The sequence below is a fragment of the Furipterus horrens genome, unplaced genomic scaffold (genome assembly GCF_987537825.1).
Source record: "Furipterus horrens unplaced genomic scaffold, mFurHor1.1.pri manual_scaffold_2, whole genome shotgun sequence".
NCBI lineage: Eukaryota > Metazoa > Chordata > Mammalia > Chiroptera > Furipteridae > Furipterus > Furipterus horrens.
The window spans coordinates 203784108-203806130 of record NW_028327172.1 but is presented as its reverse complement, the minus strand read 5'-3'; the positions used below and the strand labels follow the sequence as shown (position 1 = coordinate 203806130).

General features: G+C 45.8%; 1 protein-coding gene across 1 annotated transcript in view; it reads right to left on the bottom strand.

Moving 5' to 3' along the window:
* Window positions 1-10526: 10526 nt before the first annotated feature.
* Window positions 10527-22023, bottom strand: part of LGI2 (leucine rich repeat LGI family member 2) — a 28682-nt gene continuing 17185 nt past the window's right edge. The window contains exons 7-8 of the mRNA XM_090267013.1: window positions 20050-20214; window positions 10527-13053 (exon numbers count right to left, since the gene is read on the bottom strand). Coding sequence (XP_090123139.1) covers window positions 12236-13053; window positions 20050-20214 — 983 coding nt within the window. The 3' untranslated portion in view covers window positions 10527-12235. The remainder of the gene's footprint in view (window positions 13054-20049; window positions 20215-22023) is intronic.

The window sequence follows — 22023 nt, the reverse complement described above, 5'->3', positions numbered from 1 at the left end:
ACCCTTCCTGAAGTGAGAGGCCCCCTCTGTCCGTTGCTTGGTATCAGGGGCTGACTGTGACCCCTCTAAATTCAAATGCTGAAGCGCTAACACCTGCTACCTTAGAAGGTGACTAGGTGGACATAGTGCCTTTAGAGATGATTAAGTTAAAAGGAGACCATTAGCGTGGCCCCTCAGCCAATTCAACTGGTGACCTCCTCAGAATAAGAAATTGGGACACACAGATAGACACCAGGGATGCATGTACACAGAGAAAGGACCATGGGAGGACAAGGGCAAGAAGGCCGCCATCTGCAAGCCAACCCTCAGAAGAAACCAAGCCTGTGGACACCTTGATGTCAGACTTCCAGCCTCTAGACCTGTGAGATAATAAATTTCTGTTGTTTAAGCCACCTGATCTGTGGTACTTTGTTATGACAGCCCAAGCAGACGAATACACTTGCCTTGAAGAAGCCAGCTGCCGTGAAGTCTAGAGTCACAAGGAAATAAATTCTGCCAAAAACCTGAGGAAGCTTAGAAGTGCATCCTTCCCTCCCTGAGCCTCCTGCAAAGAACACGGCCCAGTTAACACCTTGATTTCATCCTTGGGAGACCCGGCGAAGGCACACCAGAACATATGACCCACAGGAAGACTGAGAGGACAATAAATGACGTGGTAAGCCGTGACATGTGTGGTCATTTGTTACGCAGCATAGAACCCTAACCCATTTTGTATGGTTCAGCCTTGGAGGTCACAGCCCGACTTCTGCAGCGTTTTATTGCATACAAGGGAGACATAAGCCCGCCCAGATTCCAGCCTTGGGATGTGAGGTATTGCCATGGCCAAATTCGGAAAACACAGCCTGTGGCACTAACATAATTGAATTGTAATTTGTGGCTCACATTTGAAACCGTAGCTTGCTCTCTGCATTTACATCATGTTCATTTACACTGCCTGGCCACTCCTTGGTCTTCTGCTGAGGTCTGTTTGAGCCCCTCTGCAGGATGTCTGTCTGTCGCTTTGAAGAGCCCCCAACCTACACAACACCAGCATGTATTATAAAACAGGCTTTTCCAATTGTGCTCTCCATTTTTGATGGCTCTTCGTCAGACGTGTTCTCATTTAGTAGGTAAAAACATTTATTTCTCTTTACAGAGATTCCTTCCCCCCACCTTTGCGGCTCCTGGTGGCTGGTCAATTGGCCAAGCCAGGGAAAGCATGAGCACGGTGAGCCAACCAGAAGTGTGACCCCTTGTGAAGTGGTCCCGAAGTTGGTCCACTCAGCCAGTGCTCAGGGCTGTACCTGCTCGGAGAAGCCCCCAGCTTGGACGGGCACTGCTCATGTGGGCATAGTGAGGGAGCCACAGCCCAGAGCCCTGTCCCCAGGCTGGAATGCCAGAGGTGCCCTCAGAGGTCCATCAGCCAGGCCACACTCTCAGGTGCCCCCGGCCAGGAAGGACCTCAGGACATCCAGGCAGCTGAAGCTCAGTTACATTCTACAACATCCCCACCTAGTGGGCCTGCCAGAGTGCTTCTCCTCGGGGATGCTAATGACTCTCAGTTGCCCCCGGAAGGCAAGAGCGGGCTCTACCCAGAAGAAAGAGGCTATTCATCAGCTTGAGCCTCTAAGCTACCTTCCTTGACCTCTTTAGCAAGACAAGAGTCTTGACAGCCAAGTGCTGTCAAAAGAAAAGAATTTTCTAAATTCCTCTAGTTTCATTGGCCTACTGAATCATAGTTTTGCCTTAAGACAGAGGAAAGGGCAGTCCATTCCTTCTACTTTGGGATTGTGGGAAGGAGAGGAGAGAAGCAGGGGCAAGGTTCCGGATGTGGGGAGTTATGCTGCAGAGGTCAGAATTCTACAGAGCCAGTGACCCTTCCCCATGCATCCCAAGCAGAGGCTGCCAGGGTCTAAGAGAAGCAACCAAGTGGCCTCTTCCTATAAGGCGCCAGATGAGGGACGACAGCCTTAACAGGAGAGTATTTCTGGCCCCAGGGGATCTCAACATTTCTGTGACAGCGTGTGCTAAGAGGGCTGGCAGAGTGGCCTGCAAGGGAGACAAAGAGGCCGCTACAGGTAAATACCTAAGACCTGGGCAAGTGGCCCAGATCCAGCGATGGGCCTGGCCAACAGCAACGAGATGAGATGTGTATCAAACCCACGCCAAATGTGAGGCATTGCTTGAAGTGGTTTTCATATATTATCTCATTTAATCTTTGAATCATCTGGTGAGGTAGGTACTGTTATAGTCACAATTTTGCAGATGAGGGAACCTGCCCAAGGTCACTTAGGAGATTATTTGGGATCAACTAGACCTTAGTGGTCCCAAGGCCAAGTACCAAACAAGGGCAGGGTAAAGGCCAGGTAGAATCCAGAAAATTCTACGTGCATATAAGGATCCTCTCTTACCCCACTCTCTCTGCCACAAGGACCCTGAAAGTTCTCCTGAAGGAGAAACCCAGACAGTGGAAATCTGAAAAGCTGGGTGTTTAACCCACCACAGCCGGAATGATCTAGGGAGAGTACTGAAATTGTTCACTAAGACTGAGTTTATTGGACTGGCCTACATTTCATTTACTCGTTACCCAGTGGGGTGGAGTTCATAAAAAATATTAGGTTAATTAGAAGACAAATACAGAAGCTTAATTTTTTTTTGTATGTTCGAATGGTGTGGGAGTCAATTTATGACCTGACTTTATTTCTTAGCCTTGGTCTGTCTCAGGCATTGTTTGGTCTCAACTTAAGAGTTGGACAATTCTGGTTTGAATTCCTGCTGAGCTGCTCACTTGCTACTTGACTTTGAACAACTTGCTGAACCCTCGAGGGCTTCCTTTTCTTCACATGTACAAAGTGTGGGTGCTAGATTAGGGTTGCCAGATTTCACAAATAAAAATACGGGATGTCATGTCAATTAAAATTTGAATTTTAGAAAAGCAAAGAATAATTTTTAGCATAAGTGTATCCCATGCACCATTTGGGACATCCTTGTGCTTTGAAATGTTGTTGTTTATCTGAGATGCAAACTTAACTGGGCATCCTGCATCTTCAACCCCATTCTGGAGGTGAACTAGGTGTGTTCATACCCCAGGTCTCATTCACTCTACAAACGAGCGAGTTACCTAACTGTTCCGGGCCACAGTTGCCTGGTTTTGCTCATCTTTAGCTGTACGACCCAGGGAATCCCTCAACCTCTTTGTGCCTCTATTTTCTTATCTGTAAAATGGGGATATGAGAGTGCCCACTTCATAGAATAGTTGTGAGAATAAGTGAGTTAAGGCATGTGATACCCTCTACCTAGTGCCCAACAGTCAAAAATCACATCCTTTCAGAAAATATTAATCGGGAAACTGACTCAGACACAGACTCTGGAATGAGCGTTTCCTCTTGCTGTGGCCGCTTTCCTCACCCACGACTTTACTGGTTATAGAAATTCCACATCAGTTTCATCTTTCACTTCCTAATGGCTCAGTGAGCAGTTGTTTGAATTAACTCATATTTTTCTTTGAGAATGTCCACTGTTTTCTTCCTCTGAGCCATCATGACTATAAGTCATTGTCTGTAGTTCCAGGCTTAGAAAGAGCCATTCTGGAGCCTCTGGAGGGTTTTACTGGGCTATTTATTGTGACCGAAATGCAAATGTATTGGCAGTAAGCATAAGGGGAAACGCTACCTCAGCAGTACACACAGAACGTAAATGCAGATGGAAGCGGTGGGAGAAAGTGTCATTTTTAGTAAGTAGAGCAGATACTCCACTTTGCTGAAAATACGAAATGCCAGAAAATTCTCCTGATTTTCTGTGTTACTGAAAGAAATTTAAAGTTGACCTGTTTCTTCTTCGGGATCCCAGGATGACATTACAATTCATTATATTCGATGTGAAAAGATAAAATAGCCAATAAAAATCTAGAAAGGGATTGTGGGAAAGAACAGAGCTTTACCCAATTCTATCAACTCCTATCACCTGCAAAACATGTCCTCTCTCAGTGCTGGCAAATTTCCCTTGTCTTCGGGTCTGTTTCATACCGAAAAGATCTTTTCCACGTGGATAAGATATATTGTTCTGGTCTCTGTGAACAAGTTGAAAATAGACGTTAAGAAATAGGAAGGTTGAGCTCCCCATACCTGCTCAGATGTAAAGAGACATTGCCTTGTCCCGAATTGTTGATGCTAGGGGGAAGAAGGCTCCTTTCCTACTCCCGGTTTCTCCTTCCCTATGGAGGAGACCCTAAGAGCATAATAGTCCCAATGCTAACCTGCACACTTCACTCTCCACCCGAGCCAATGTGGGATGTCCTACTGGGACTGATGAGTGAGGACAGAGAAACTGGACATGCTAAAGCCAGTCTCCCCCTCCCGTTCCCGGTGTGCACGCCGAGAGCATACCCCTGCTCCTCCACACTATAAGTCTGCGACCAGGTATGCCTGTCTGTTTCGGGGCTTAGTGCTAGGAAACCCACTTGCCTGCACATAGTAAGTCACAGTCTCTAATATAATCTTTACCAATAATAAAGGTGCTATTCTGGCATGTTCCCATTTCTCAATGGGTGTAGTCTTTAAAGAACAGAGGCTTGTGTCAGTCAGGGCTGCTCTAAAAGAATACCATGGACTTGATGGCTTATAAAAAGAAATTTATTTCTCACAGTTCTGGCGACTGGAAGTCCAAGACCAAGGAGCTGGTAGATTAGGTATCTGGGGAGAGCCCACTGCATGGCTTGCAGGTGGCTTCCTTTCCCTTATATCCTCATATGGTAGAGAGCAGAGAGAGATCTTATGTTTCCTCTTCTTTTTATAAGGGCACTGATCCTGTTCCTGAGGGCTCCACCCTTATGACCTCCTCACCTCCCAAAGGTCTCATCTCCAAACCATCACATTGGGGGTTAGACTTCAACAGATGAATTCAAGGGGGCGCACAAACTTTCAGTCCTTAGCAGCTCGTGACAGGGTGAGTATCCTGGATGGCCTTCAAAGCAATGTCATCTTTCTCTGGGTCAGACAAAAGCCTCAAAACAAAGGCAGACGATTAGGAGTAAATCACACCAGGGCTAAGCAGAATTGAACCTGGGGCCAGGACAAGATTCAAGACTGTTATTTTCTTCTAGGCCCCAACTTGCATTCACATACTCTTCAGATCATTCTACTCTCAAAAGAAAAAAGGGAGAGGACAGAACTAACTGGGCTGGTGATACAACCTGGAGTCTCTCAGTCCTACCAACTATAGATGCTGATTGGAGCTCTGGGTCATTTCAGGGGATGGTGGAGGGGGCAAGATGGAGACGGAGACCTGGGCAGGTTTCTCTCTGCCCTAACGAGTATTTATTGCAAGGGGAAGGAACTCAGCTGTACTTTTCACTCTTGGTTTCCAGTAGACTTCCTGGAGTAGACAACTGGAGGGGTATGCAGGAGAATGTTTTTCAGGCCTCACATAGACATTTCAGAAAGTGCTGGAGATTCTGGAGTAGCTCTTCCATTACTGAAGGCCTCTCTTCCTGTGTTACGTTGGTTTGCTATCTGGCTGAAGGCCACTTCAGGTTGAGCAAGAGACTGCCTGGAGCAGTGGCCAAGAGGTAGAGTTCATTCACAGCCTTCGGTCTCAGCTCTGCTACCCATTTGTTGGGAAAAGTCATTTGTGCCAATTAGACCCTGCTTAGTAAAGGGTTGTCCTGTCTGGGAAGCAGGTAAAGAAGCTATTTGCAAGAATAGGTGATCAATGAAAGTGACACATTACTTATGCCTCCAATTCTTCTTAGACAGTTAGCCCTCAATTAGCTCTCTGAGAAGCAGAGAAAATACATCTACTTGCCTTGCTAATGGGCACATGGTCAGGACTGGGCAATTTGTACAAAGCATTTAAGCTCTAAGATGAAATACACTGAGATATTGGGATTAATGAGCTTCTGATTCGTGAGCTTGGAAAGATTGTGTTTTTACACTTCTCCACAAACAATGATTCAGTAATAAAACAATAAGGAACCAGTCCCTTTTCCCCTCTTTGTCCTGGTCAAAAGAGTACTTGTCCTGACCTGAGTGACATTTTCTCCTAGGAATCTATCATCTATACTCACAGCTTATATCCCATGGGAATGCACTGGACCCAGCTTAGTGGTTGTTTATGGTTAATATCTATTCTGATTCACTGGGCATCCATTCTGTTTGTGGACGCCTGTGGTGGACACACCCTAAGGTGGGCTCCTCCTATGAGTCAGCCATGTTCTTTATAATCCATTCCCTTTGAGTAAGAGCAGAACCTGTGACCTGCTTCAAACCAATAGAATAGGGCGATGGTGATGGGGCGTCATACTGATGACTCCTGATGACCTTGGAGAAACCAGCAGTTACGTTGTAAGAGGATTTATGGAGAAGGTCACTGGCAGCCACATGTGGGTAGCCTCTAGGAGCTAAAAGAGGCCCCCTGACCAGGAGCCAGCAAGGAAAGGAGGCCCTCAATTAAGAAGGACAAACTTCCAGTTATAAAATAAGTCACAGGGATGTAAAGAACAGCATAGGGCACACAGTCAATAATTTCTGAGTAAGTATGTACAGTGACAAATGGTTACTAGATTTATTGTGATCACTTCGTAATGTACATGAATGTTGAGTTGCTATGTCGTAAACCTGAAATTAATATAATATTGTATGTCAACTACAATTAAAAATAAATTTTAAAAAAATCCACTGCCACACACACACACACACACACACACACACACAAAACGAGGCCCTCAGTCCTATAGTCACAGAGAATTGAATTCTATTAACTACCTGAATGAGCTTGGAAGCAGATCTGTCCCTAGCTGAGACTCCAAATGAGAATGTAGTCTGGCCAACCCCTTGACTGCAGCCTGTGAGACCCTGAGCAGGGGACCCAGCTGAGTCGTGCCAGGACCCTTGACCCACTGAATAGTGAGCTCACGTGTTTTGTTTAAGCCACTACCTCTGTGGTAATCTGTTACATAGCCATAAAAAAACAAATTCACTGCACACCCCATACCAGTAGTTAAATACTCGACCATCACCCCTGTTCCCTTCAGTGCACAATTAGCTACACACCACTTTGTAATACAGAATGGTGTCTAGACCTTGTGTTACGTCTATAGACTCAGGCAATTCTGAGTTTCCCTCTTAATCAGATTGCATGTCCCATGAGGACCAGAATTCTGTTCTTGTACTTCTTAAAAATTCCACAACACATCAAAGTACTTGGCACACAGTAGATATGGAGTCATATGTTATTTGAGTTTTTGACCTTGCACTTGTGTCAACTAAACTAAATGGGTCTTAAAGACAGAGAGACATGCAGCAAAGTTTCACCAAATGCCTAGTGTATACCAGGTTAGATCCCAGACACGCAGAGGACAAGTCAAACATCCTGTCTTGCCAGCTGTTCGTGGTTCAGTCCAACCAATGAGATCTTGCAATCTCATCTCTTTACCATGCAGAATCAGAAGACACCCAAAGATTCCTAGAGTTCTTTGTCAGTCTGTCAAATTCTGATTCTGCAGGTCAGGTAAAGGTACAACTGGAACATTCTTCAGTGACTTTTCGTGGGTGTTTAATTTGCAAGTAGGAGACACAAAAGATCCTTGTGGTACCCATCTTCCAATGAAATAGGGACTAAGCCATGAAGACATGTGGACACACTCTGCTCTTCCTCAACAGTCCGGGGTGGTCATCCCTTCAACTCTGTGATTCAAGGGGACATATCCACATTCAAGCAGACGAGAGATCAAAGCCATAATAGGCAGAAGCTACTCTTTATTCATAGGGTTACAGAATATATCAAATTAAGAGGCATATCATTTGTTAACTCTATTTACCAAAAAGAACTAAATATATATTCAGCCTTAAAATGCATTCATTGTAGCTTGCATACTGCAAAATTCGCTTTCATATACATACAAACTATTCTTATTTTGCCTAAATTATGCATTTAAAATACATAAAAATGGTACCAAATGGCACATTGGCCTATTTTATCACAGGTCTTATACATTCCTGATAGTCAAAGGGGTTGAGGGGAATGCATAGTTTCCTACTAGAAAAAAGGTAGATTCTGATACAAGCAATGGCATAATGTAAGGATAAGAGTGCCTTGGTTTAATTTCAGTAGCTTTCCAGATACTTCTTATTCTAATTAGTGTTATAATTGGCTCTTTTCATTAATAATCAGGATGCTATTAATTTGCCTGGTCATTCCACCGTCTACTTGCCTGGCTGAGGCAAAGGAAATCATTATGACTTTTTCTTTTCTTCCAGTTTATTTCCACTTTCCCCAAAGAGTTTCCTCCACCACAGCCATCTGCCCTGCTTTTCTATCCATTTCCTTTACTTTTCCCCCAGGTCTGGGCCATTTTACTCACTGTGTGAACAACTAGATTATTGCCCTCTAGTCCAGGGTGCTGTTTAACAGAATCTTTGGTCACTGCCTAATTAAAGAACTCTTCTAAAGCTGGGAGTAAGGGGCTGAGATTTCTGCAGAAGAATCAGAAGCCGGCTCAAGACATTTTCCTTAGGTGGCATGCAAATAGACTCCCCTCCCGCAGACCTTCCTCTCCCGTTTATTATACCCCGATGGAGAAATTTCCATCGTGAGTGTTTTTGGCAGCCAAACCTCCAGCATCCCACGCTGATTTCTTTCCTAAAAATATGCAGCCTCTCACTCCATGGGGAAGAAAAATGCAACCCTGCCATTTCCAGCGCGCTCCCCAAAGGCTGATGGCGGCCTGGAGCAATCCATCATCACTCATGCATTCAAGTTTTCGTTTTCCCCCCTCACGAAACTGTCCTTGTGTATCCTGTGGACATCGTGACAAGAACCAGATGCGTCTCAACCTCAGCATCCTTCCCACAGATATGTGAGAGGAGAAACAACAGTGCCAGCTAGAAACCCTCTTTAGAACAGAAAATTATCTAAAACTTCTGGAAGGCATTCAAGAATGGGGACTTGCATGTAACGGCAGTTCCATGGTATTTAATTGTTAAATGGACCGGTTGATTGGATGGTGTCTACTCAGCACTATTTTCCTTCTGGCTATGCACATTTTGTTGCATTTTTAAGTTTTATCTCAAGGTGCTGTTATATTCAAAATCAAAACTAGAATGTTTTCACTTAGAGGGCATGGCCATGTCACAGAAAATACAAAGCCTGCTGCTCAAAGGGAAAGTTCTAGTTTTGCCACTCACTACTGGGTAATTTCGAGTGAGCAATTGACTTAGAATTTGTGTCTATTTCCTTCTCTCTGAAATTGGAATAATATCTGCCCTCCAGTAAACCGAAGAACTCCCTATGAACAAATGAGAAGAGCACAGTTTACATTGAAAACTATAAAGCTTTGCTGAAATTCAAGTGGGTCTTATTATCCGCTGCCCATGAACACAGCATCATTCACACAGAAGGTTTATTTTTAGAGTCCTCATAAAAGGTCTATTCCTGACTCCATGGCATTTGGGGACAAGTCCTCAGTTTAAGACTGTGTCTTGGCCACATGGTTACGTGGAAGGACTCATCCTGGGAGTCTAGCCACCAAGATTACAAAGAAAAACAAGCTGAGATGGTTGATCAGTGGGTTACGGAAATGGACGAAGAAAGAAGCACATCTCCTAAAGCTACCTCCACAGAGATGGTCCCCCCCGTCTCTCAGCTTTGGACTTGTGTTGTTGCTTTTTTTGCCCTTACATTATTACTGGAAGAAATCTTCTTACAGAAATTGTTTAAAACTTGAGGGCCTTTTGGGATGGAGCAGTAAGATTAATGAAGCAAAGCTTTCATCGCCTCGTGCCAAGAACATCTACACTCCTTAAGTAAGTCGGCCAGAACAAATATCTCCTCCCTCAGCGCAGGGACTCTGCAGACTGCACACTCGGATCTTGTCTAAAAGTTTTCAGACAAGCAGGTAAAAGAAAAGAAATCCTGATTGCAGCTGAGTGGCTTACCCACCCTCTCTCTCTCCGACCCCCACCCCCCATTACAAGCTTTAGATTTTTTGTTCACCCGGTCTCATCTGGACTCAGCAAGTCACCCCACCCTGCCCCACGCCCAGCCCGGCACCCTGTGCTCCCTAGTTTTCCAGACTGTGGGCACTGGTGACCAGGGTGTGAGTGCATGTGGTAAACCCCTAATTTCACCCTCAGAGGGGAAGCTGGGAAGTTGGTGCACCACGCGGTAGAGGCAGCACTGTGACCATGGCCCAGCTGCTTTCTCTACAAACATCTGAATCAGGACATCATTTTGGTCTGGCCCTAGTGTAGTCTAAACGTGTCCTACTTGGCTATTTGCCTTGTCAGCATCCAGTGCAGGGATCTGGGCATTTGCAGTCAATTCAAATAACCAGGAAGGCACAAGAACGCAGAAGAACGAGTCACTTGTGCTTTAAAAGATGAAAACCCACCACGTTTCTCTTGTTCGTTTGGTGCTTAGTATGAATGTTTCAAGCAACAAAGCCACTATGTGTGGATGAGTTAGTTCATTAAAATCCCTGGTGTCCTAGGCTGGAAGTCCTCACCCTGCAGTCCCAGAATGCGCCCGAGAGAGCTGTTGTGACATCAATGCATTGTTCTCTAAATGTTATTTATTGCCTAGATCTGCATTGCTTAAAGTCTGGAAACAACAAACACATTCATATTTGTGGCAAAATATCTACCTACTCATGACTTGGCCAACAAAAAAAAAAAAAAAAATCATTAAAAAGATAACAATACAGTACAATGATTATGCTACGTTCATGGCTAGAAGAGAAGTCGTGGGGTTACTCTTTGAGAGCCACTCCTAAAAAGCATTCACTTCACATTCTCTGAACAGAACCAGCTAACCAGGCAGGACATCCACGTGGACCCTTCCACAAAATCGGAACACTGCCCCACCCCGCACTGACGAGTTGCCCAATGGTCTACACCGGAGACGCCCAGTTGAAACAGACTACCTGGGCCCCTGAGCACAGACCTGCTCTGTGGGAGTCAGTGTCTGGCTCCAAAGCTGGTCCCTACTGATCAGTTGGTCCCCCACCCCCACCCCGTACAGGATGAACCCCTTGGTGGCACATGACCCCAAGTGAGCTAAGGACAAGGAGAGGAAGCGTACCATCCAGAGTACCTCATCTTCTACAGTTTGGTGCTACAGCACCTTTAGAAGGGCTGTGCTGGCAGCAGCAGTATCGGCACATCAATAAAGCAGACTGTTACATGAGTAGGGAGGTAGGCAGGTGGGCAGGTAGGTAGGTTGCTATTCAATTACTTGGAAGATTAAGTTGCCCAGAGGGCAGAGACATGCATCAGTCAAAGGGCCATCTCTAGGTTTCAAAGTACATGGAGATTTCTGTAAAGTCCTCCTTGACTCCATGAAAATCTGACTTCAAAAATTCTCATCAGATGGAAATAACTGTTCTGTTGGTCTACAGGACAGAATAAAAAGCACCATTCAGTCTCTGGGCTGTCTGCTGGTTACCCGCACACTCACAGGAGGGGGTCAGAGGAGTAGATGAGTCACGGAGAGCATCAAACAAGCCCTGTAGCTCCGGCCACCATTGGGGTCAGCTCTGAACCACAAGAGGAGGAGAAACTCCTTTGTCTCACTCCTGGGCCCACAGCCCATCCTGGGCCTAGACATGTGTCAGCAGAATGTTTTCTTTGTAGCAGAGGAAGCAATTTGTCAGACATTATTTGTTGACACACCCATTGACAAGCATCCATACAAGCCAATGAAATAGCCAAGGTTCTGCTATTAACGGGGGTGGGGGTGGGGGTGTTCGGGAAATTGGGATGGCTCAAAATAGCATTGCTGAGTGTTATCAGATTTTTAAACTTATCATCAGCAAATCTTTTCAGCTGACTTTGGCTTTAAGAGTTCTTACCAGAAGGATTGCTAAAATGGTATGAGAAGGGCTCATAGTTGGTTTGGTCTTTTAAAATTTTTCATTTTAATAGCTGTCCCATCTTATCCAATTTTGTCCTTTCTCATAAAAAAAAAAAAAAAAAAAGCATATAACTTTCTTAGATGGTAAGAGTTAATACTATACTCTTTTCTTGAGAACCACAGGCTTTAAGATGTCTTTGTAAATGGGAGAATGGGCATGTCATGCAGTTAGCCAATAAATGCAATCTCTGATTAAAATGTGAGTTCTAAAAGTTTGAAAACTTCTAACTATTTCCCCAATGCGTTTTTAATTTCAGACCTCTGAACCTGGCTTTTTTTCAAATTTTTTTCCTGGTCCTCTATTGGAAGAGTGAGTGCTACGTGTCTCTTAAATTCACCTAGCACACCTTCACAGACTTAAGTCAACAACTATGTGTTCAAAAATCTTTGTTTTCCCTTTGAAACTGGATGCAAAAAAGAAATCTCTCCTGTCAGTGGAGACAGCTGTGAAGCAACGAGGTGCCTGCACATAAATCTCCTTAAATTTTTTGAATAGCTGCTTCTCTTTATCCCACTGGTAGATCTGAGAGAACGTATAGTCACTGCCCAGGGCCAGGTAGTGATTCTCTTTAAAAGAAAAGGGCTGCAGGGTCATGGCCCCCCGGGATGGGAGAGCCTGGATCTCCACAAACTGCTTACTGTTCCACCTCATGACCCTGGAGTCCCCAATGAAGCGGGTGAGGGAGAGGTAGAGGGCGTTCTGCATCCGGAAGCTCTTCACAGCCAGCACATCCTCCATGTTGGGGATGTCACTGTGGGGGACAAACTTCTTAGAGCTTTTATTCCACTGCAGGATGATGGGGACCTGGGAGCGGCTGGACAGGATCAGGTGCGATTTCCCATCGATGTCTACAAACTCTGCGTCTGTGTCCCTGAACCACTCGTGCAGAGACTGGTATGAGTAGAATCCCTTGCTGTTCCACTTGTAAACTGTCGACAGACCGGCTTTCGAGCTGTCAGCGATGACGAAGAATGTCTCATCGTCAATCTGAAACAGCTCAATGTCGTTGGGCTTGGAAATGCGAGACACTTCGATGTCTTGGAATTTGACAAACTTGGTCCAGCTCTCATCATATTTGTAAATGTGAGAGCCACCAAAGAGCTGGGCCACCACCACAAAGACTTGGTCATCGATGAGGATGGCTTTACAGCCCACGATGGACTGACCTGCGCTCCAAAAGAAAGGAGAGGGGATTAGCGCAGCCACGGTTGCAGGTGCTCCTCCACAGTGACATTGGGACCCTGGGGAATTGCTGGTGAGAAATGCATAATGGGGCAGCTCCTAGGGAAACCACGGAAAAATTAAACCGTTGAAAAATGAAACAAAGAATTACCATATGATCCAGAAATTCTGCTGTGGATCCTTAGCCAGAAGAGTTCAAAGCAGGGTCTTGAAGAGAGATTTGTAGACCCATGTCCATAGCAGCGTTACTCACAATAGCTAAGAGGTGGAAGCAACCCAAGAGTCCACGGATGGATGAATGGATAAACAATGTGGTCTAGCCATACAATGGAATATTGTGCAGCCTTAAAAAGGAAGGAAATTCTGATACACGCTACAACGTGGATGAATGGTGAGGACATTAGCCAAGTGAAATAAGCCAGTTCACAAATCAATAAATACTGTATGATTCCCCTTATATGACGCACCTAGGGTAGTCAGATTCATAGAGACAGAAAGCAGAGGGTGGTGCCTGAGCCTGGGAGGAGAAGGTGGGGAGTTGTTTCATGGCTGTAGATTTTCAGTAGTTCAAGATGAAAAGGGTTCTGTGAATGTACTTAACACAACTAAACAGCATACTTCAACATGGTTAAGATGGTAAATTTTATGCTATGTCTCATTTTCTATAATTAAATTTTTTAAAACACTTTTTAATAAATGGTGGTGCCATAGAAATAGGACATACCTGGGTCTCTGCATCTTTAGAGGCAAACGTACAACTTAGGAAATTCACAACCAAATGAATTTTCTTCATGCTACTTAGAAAAGTAGTCCCCAATCCCATAGAGCAGAATGAGGCCATTAAATGGGCTTCTTTTCTTGTACGCAGCAGCGGGAGTGGTTTAAAGGTAGGAGTGAAGCCCCAAGGGCAGGAGGAAAACTTTTTAATAAGGGCTCTTGAACACATTTGGCCTCTTCTGATTTCCAGAGCTAAAGAAAACTGAGGCAGCATAGTGTTAGACCTTGTGACTGCAGAGCAGGTGGCCCAGGGTTCCAAAGGAAGCCCCACACCTGAAAAACTTTGTGACCCTGAGCCAGTTAACTCAACTCTGTGCTCAGACTCCTGTCTATGAAATGAGACTAAGGATTAAAGACTGAATGAGAAGTGTCATGGTTTGGGGTTTAGTTCAGAGCGCCCGCACACAGGAAGCAGTCAATAACTAGTAGCAATCATTACTGGGGCATTGAACCAACTGTCTTGATCATCAAAAGACCTAGCTCCTTTAGAGATAGGCCACTGCGTAAACACCTGTAGAATGAGCAATGATCTGGATGATCTAGTGCAGGTAGCATAGAATTAGAACTCTGCAGGAAAAAGGGAACATCTTCACTACTGACAACCCTGAAGGTCGGGGCCACCTCCTACCACCCTTGCCCAGTCTGCATTCGGACCCCCAGACAACCCCCAGACACCCCTCACCAACCTCCCCATTCCAGCCAGCAAGCAAGACGACCACTCATGTTTCAAAAGTATTAACCCTCCATCGAAGTCATTTTATTAAAAGTTCTTTCCTCTAATTTTCTAGGCAATTTGGACCAAAGTGAATTTGATCTGTAAATTATAAGGATAGTCACCCAGTTTCTGCCCTTAGTAATAACTTTGGGGGCAGACAGTAGGCGGCTTTTACAGTGGTATTGACTTCCCCTGTCGCTGCTTTGGCCTTCTTGCAAGAACCTGGTTCCTTTCCTCTGTTTATTGCATTTTTTTTTCTGAGTATCAAAGTTTTAAGTGTTCGCCAAAGCAAGTTTCAAAAATAATAATAACAAGGCACACTTATAAAGGGTGTACTATGACCAAACACTGTACTAAGCACTTTATATGTATTTTTACTCATTTAATCCTTATAACAACCAGATGAGGCAAGTACTATTTTTATCATGATCCCCACTTTATAAGAGTAAAACTGGGGTACAGAGCTTATGCAAGGCCACACAGCTAGCATACGATGGAGCCTGGAAAACCCAGGCAGTCTGGCTCCAGTCTACACTCCATCAACAACATACCAAAAGACACGCAGAAGAAAATCAAAGTCCCCCTTGTATGGCAAATGCTGAAATAATACTTAATAGCTTGATGTGTTTCTTTAATCATCAATCGGTGCTCATATGCAAATGCACTTTTTAAAAATAAATTTGAGCTGATAGCATATATACACAAGCTTCTTATAACCTACGTCTTTTTCACTTGATCGGTATGGTGTGGACATTTTCCCACGTTATTTCATCTTTTATAACTAGATTTTTAAATACTGCACAGGATGCCACTGCATGAATGCACCATAGTTTGTTTAACTAGTCCCCTATTGTTGGATACGGCAGTTATTTCTAGTTTTTCATTGTTGTAAGTAACATGCTTCCTCGTAGAGAAATCTTTTTTGGAAAACCATCTGGCAATGTTCTTCAGTGTTTGCTGAGTCAAACATTGTGCACATTTTTGAAGGTTTCTGGGTTTAAACGACCAAACAGCTCTTCGAAAGTTGTGCTGATTCCCTGCCCCCTGCCTCCTGCCTACAGTAATTGAGAGTGTATGCTTCTGGTCTCTCCTTCCTGAACCGCCTGGCCATGGAGGTCCCTGCTGCCCGGAAGCATCCGTCAGGGCTGCCAGTCTCAGCTGGGGGCATGTGAGACAGAAAGAACCCATTCTTTAGAAATGCTGCATAATGCCTCTGTCCACGGAGTTGTCAGTAGCAGCAGAGATAGTCGTGTGTGTGTGTGTGTGTGTGTGTGTGTGTGTGTGTAGTTTCATGGAGGAAAGAGAGATTAGAGACTTGACCATACTTTGTATATAGAAATCAAAAGGCAAGCAAAATAAATCAAAACCAGGAGAGCTGAAAAGACATGTAGAAAGAAAAAGATGTGAAGAGTAAAACCCTGGGGTGAACATGACCATGGGTTTCCCTCTGCCACGAGAAGATGAAGCACAGCTAGAACTGGCCCCTTTGCCCCACCCTCACTGGGGCCACAAGGGAGGGATCAGGTGCCCCTCCCTCTCCTCAGAACTCCAGTCTTGCCAGGCACAGATTGAGAAAATCCTACTCAGCCCTTGCTGACCCTGGGATCATCCAACGATCAAACAAGGTGACAAATGAGACAGGCACATCCCGTGAAGGGAAACAGTCCACGTTTCCGTCGGTCTTTTTCAGGGCAAGTGGTTGCGGGGCTGTTTCCTTGCTTATTCACCTGCCCAGTGCACGCATGCCGCAGGCCAGGCTAAAGTCCAGCTGGCCTCGCCCCTTCCTGCACCCAGGGGTCCACCTACTTCTGCAAACACCCCCTTCCCCTGCCTCCCTCAGGCCCTTCCCTGCTGGTTCCTATGCTAATGAGCATTGTGGGGAGGTTTTAATTGAAGTCAAAGAGTTAGGTTCTGTGGGGGAAGGAGGCGTGCTCCTGTCTTTTTTCTCTACAAAATGGAGATAACAGTACACATGTTAAGAGGTTATGTGGTTTACGAGAGAAAAGGCTTATAAATCACTGCGTACATAAATGTTAGTTGTCTTCCTTTGAGTGAAAAGCTGTGTGACAATGAATATGATCTGTGTTTAATAGCAATCCACATACTAAGGGAGTAAAGAAGACAGATACTTTATTCTTATCAAGTCATCAAGGAATGCTTCCTGTAGGAGGCTGCATTTGAGCCTGGAGACCCAGGTGAAAAAAAGAAATATAAGCAAGTGAGGTGGTTAAATTTTAAGATATGATCAGAAATCAGTAAGTGACGTAAAAGAGGCCATACATACTAGGAAGGTAGGTTGAGACCCTGCTACATGGATTTGTGTGCTTTAGTGAAGAAGCATGAAAGATCTGAAGCTGGTAGCTTCCCCTAGTGGTGGTGGCAAAGAATGGTAATCAAATATCTATTTTTACTCACAAGAAATAACCCAACATTCATTGAGAATTTCCTGTATACTAGGCTCTGTGCTAAATGTTATACACATTACCCTCATTCAGTTCCCATGGGCCCAATACTACAATGGCCCATTTTACAGATGAAAGGGGCTCATGGAAGTTCACTAACTTGGCCAAGGTCACCAGCTATAAAGATCTGGAGCCACTTTTATCAAACGCAAGTGTGATGTTGACTCTTGTAGGTTTAGCTACCATTGCTGAGATCCTTTCTTGAGCTTGACTGTGAAGAGAATCCCAATGGGCTTCATGACTGGCTGCCACCTCTCAGATTCCAACTTCAAACCTGAGGGGCTGAGGAATCTCTGCAAACTAGCAAGATCCAGCACTGGTTCTGGCCATGACCATAGCCACTCCAATCTCATTGGTCACTTCCTACCCACCCCCTATGTGTCCTCCGCTGGTTCTAGGCCATCGGTGCCCACCTGAAATTCTTGCACTCACCTCTCAACTCTTCATTCTCTTTCCACCTCTGTTCCTCCTCCCACAGACTACTCTCAACCTGGCTGGACACAACCCAGCACTCTGTGCTGGGCACCTGCCTCTTCTGGGGCAGCCCTCTGATCCCCACAAAAAACCCTGCAAGGCTCTGCAGAGCCCCTGGAGAAAAAGCCAAAGTCTTTTGTAAGACCTGCAAGGCCCCGTGATGAGCCCTTCTTACCTCTCTGACTCTGTCTTCTGCAACTCTCCCCTGGATCATCTTGCTCATGCCAAACTGGCCTCCCGAATTATCCAAACAGGAAAGATATCCTCCCACCTCTGGACCTTTGCACGTGCTGTTCCCTGTCCAGAACACTCTCCCCCAAGCTCTTCATATGGATCAAGCCCTTATGTCCCACAGGTCTAACTCAAATAACACCTCCTTAATGAGGCCTTTGCCAGACACTATCTAAAATTTCAACTCTCCCATACCTAGCACTCCCAAGCTCCCTTCCCCACCTGCATTTCGCTTCTTAGCATGCTGCTATCTAAGTGTTACATGTATTACCATTGTTTGTTCTTTTTATGCTCTCTCTCTCTCCTGCTAGAATGTAAAGTCCTTGAAGGCAGAGGTTTTCACCTGCGTTGTTTATGGCTATGGCCCCAGCACCAAGACTGTGTCTGGCTCATAATAAGTACTCAAGAGATCTCTATGAATGAATGAATGAATGAATGAATGACTTGAACTCAAGCATGCCACAAGCTATATCCCTTCCTACCTAGGTCAACCAAGGAAAGGGAAGGAGCCCAACACAACAGTGACAAACCCTGGGCTGTGCCTAAGAAGTCACAGTGCAGTGACTCATCTGGAAAGGTGTGGAAAGGAAGTCATCATGAAGAACTGCCTGCCCTGTGCCTGGCACTCATCAAGTCCTCACAACAACCACACAGGGTATATCTGCCCATTTCACGGATGAGAAAACTAAGCCTCAGCGGCCACTGTGACTTCTTAGCACGTGGCAGAGTCAGGGGTAGACCCCACATTCATCACTTTCCAAAACCCAAGCTCTTCATAGTCTGGACGCCAGCTCTGCCTTGAACAGAGGACTCTTGTCCTCTACCTAAGGGCAGGCGACCTACAGTAATACCCCCAGCGGCTGCTGTGAGTTTCCAAGGAGACAAACCAGTATCTGTCACCTTGCAGGCCCACAGCTAGCATTGGTAATAAGCATTGACATTAGAACTCCGCGCAGAAGAGCAAAGCTTCACTCTGCTCCCACCTCGTATCATGGGAGAAGGCAGAGGGACCAGCTCTTTCACCCCTCACCTACCTTCCAAGTCAGGGAAAGAAGAGAAGAAAACACACACGGGTAGCAAGTCATCCCTCTCTTGCCTCCCTTTTTCCTTTAATGTGGGCTTGCTGTAGGGTCCGAAGGCCTCAGCCTCCCTTGACAGGTCCACCTGCACTGCTCTGTGCTGAATCTGCACTTGGACAAGCGGGGCTGCTCTCAAGAATGTGAGCTCAGCACCAGGTGGCCAGATGGCCCAACAGAAACATGGCTCATCTGAAAGGGCCTCTTGGTGGCATCAGCATGTGCATATCACAGACCTCTCAGGGCTGCGAAAGGAGCCTCATTACGACACTCTCCCTGTCTCTCTACAATCTGCACCTGCTGCGAAGCCACTTGGTGCCGGAGAGATTCCTGGGTGCCTCCCCATCCGGAAATTCTACCTCGATATGCTTCTCGCTGCAACAGCAAAACACTGCTCAAATTCCAAACTGGGAACCACTACAGGAAATTCTCTCGTGGGGTAACAGTTGGGCCATTGTGATGCTGTTTATAAAATTAGTGTTATTATCAGGTTGCACTTGATAAATAAGAAGTCTTTGAAAGATTATTTTGATTTTATCCACTTATTTAGAAAGCAAATAGGCCATCCGTTTTTTATAGCACAAGACACTGGGATCCCCTGCCAGCACTAAAAGAAACATTAACTAAATCTTGTCCCAAAGGCCTGAATCTAGAAAGCCATGTATTCTTATTTTGTTCGCACTTATTAAAAGGAAGCAGTGATCACCAGGACCTGACAAGGGGGCAGGAAGAACAGCTAGAGAGTGTACATGTGTTTATATGCATGTTTACACATGCGTGCATGAGCATGTGTGTGCATGCCTTATGAACACATGTGCATAGTGCTTGTGTCGTGTGGGTGCATGTGAGCACATATGCCTGTTAGTTAACAAGCTTTACAAAAGTCAAAGGAGTCATTTAGCTGCTACTAACCTGATGCAGTCTTAGGTACCTATGACTGCTCAAGACCAAGGGGTTCTCGGGGTGACATCTCACCAGTCTAGGAAAATGCCTCGCACCACAGACAACCCAGCACACTCTCCCTTTTCAAAAGGATCGCCAACAATAAACAGGATCACCACCTGAGGCTTCCGTTCTCACCAATAACAGACCATGTCATGAAAAAATCAGAGAGATGGGGCTAGGCTGGAATGTGTCCTCCAAACCTAACCAAGTGAGAGAGCCACGTGCTTCCTCGGTACGGTAGAGAACGTTTCTTCTCTCGCCAAAATGAGGCCAATACATCCAATTAAAGCCACAACACACCTGTAATGTTGTCATAGCTCCGGAAGTTCATTTCGATGTGGTCCCACTCGAGCACCATGCAGTTCTCCATGCTGGGCTGGGCGATGGCCACATACACGTCATTCTTGGAGTTAAACGTATCCACCGAGACCGACTGGTAGGGCAGAGTCTGATGAACAACAAAATCTGGGAATGGGTGTTTAAAGAGAAAGGCTCTGTGAGATCTCTTGCGGGAATTACCAACCAACCCTTCTTTCCTTTTTCTCATCAGTTCCAAAAAAGGGGAGGGGGAAGGACAGGAGAGAAGCCACCCAAACATCGCAGTGTGTTTGACTCTGGGAGATTCCGGAAGGTTCTGGCATGTGCAGGATTATCAGACTGAACGCACAACTTCTAATGCAGCTTCTTTGAGATAAACAGCTCACAGGTTTGGCTAAAGGATCTCAGTGTTTTAAACAAATTGGGTGAGACCTGGCTTTCAAAAAGGCAAAACAGAAAGACTGCCGAAAAGCAGCATTCCCGACACTAACTCGAACATTCCTCCATGAACCTGGGCGGCAGCGGGCAAATTCATTTGGGAAACGCTGTATTTCTAGCCCTCTCAGAAGAGCCCCGGTTGTAAAGAAACCTGTTTGTGGTGTTTGCTGCGGTGAGTCTCCAGCTTACCTGACAATGGGCTCCTTGTAGCACCGGCGAGCTCACTCCCCAGCTCTGCATTACCCCAGCGCGAAACTGCCACAGCAGCTTCCCAACAAGATGTCAACTCCCAAACAGCACACCGCATATTTGGAAACCAAACCAAACCCTCCGATACGGTCTCAGAGGTTTGTAAAGCCCCTCATGCAGGGAAGTTAAGCATGTTTACTGATCCCTGGAACCAAGTGAAGGGTGAGTGATGGCTGTGCCTGGGGTCTGGAGAGCTCCTGGAGTTTCAAGTGTGTGCTAGACTCTTACATTTAGTGGTAAATTAATACCCCTCGTCCACATCACTGCCCCGACTCACTGTGTTAAATCTCGGGAGGGAATGTATCATTTTACCAAGGAACAGGATGCAGATCTCTCAGATGCATGGATAGTTAGTGTTGGGTGGGGGGTGGGGGTGGGGGGGGCAGAGAACCAATGAAGAAAAGGGAAAAAGGAACACTAATGAAGTTATTTCTTTGGCCAGAGGGCCTTCCATGTGCACTGCTTCTTGCTTCTTGGCAGGTTAAATGCGCCCAGGACAAGATGATGGGGATGGCTGGGGAAGGAAAGTTGCTCCTACAAGAAAATCCTGCTTTTGCCCATCTATTTCCCACACTGTCCTTAACAGTGTCCCCCTCACACCCCATCTCCTCTGCAAAGCCTCCCCTGACCCGTCCAAGCCACAGGACTCTTCCTGATTCCCTGGACATGTAAGCAGGCATTGTTGTGTACCCCTTATTATTCACGATGATTGAATCTTCAACATGGGGGCATCAGAGTCAGATATGGAGAAATGGGAGAGATCTTAGAGCCTTGAGTAATTTTACGGAACCAGAAGCCCAGAGAGGGTGCGTGTCTGGCCATGGGCACACAGTGTGGTGTATCTCCTGAACGACAGGCTTTACGGTCAGACCTGGGTCTTACACTTTTCAGAAGCCCCATGGCATGAGCCCCCGGCAGCCACTCAAGAAATAACCCTGAAATGGAAGCCTCATAAAGCTGTTATACAAGATAGATAATAAAGGGACAGGCCACCTAGCAGTGAGTAAAGAGGGACCGTGCTAAAGGAATGGAGGCAGAAACAGAGATGAGAGCCACTCTCAGGTGTGGGGGTAGGAAGTGTGGGGGCAGGAAGAGCAGGTGCCCGTTGGGGCAGCAAAGAGGAGGGGAAGGGCCGAGGGAGTGCGGGCAACGTGGGGCACTGGAAAGAGCACCGTGCCCGGAGTCAGACCACCCGAAACCACTTCCTGCGCAGGAGAGCCCCCAGGTCTGTGCTTCCCCTTATAAGGCCTCAGTTTACTTATCCCCACT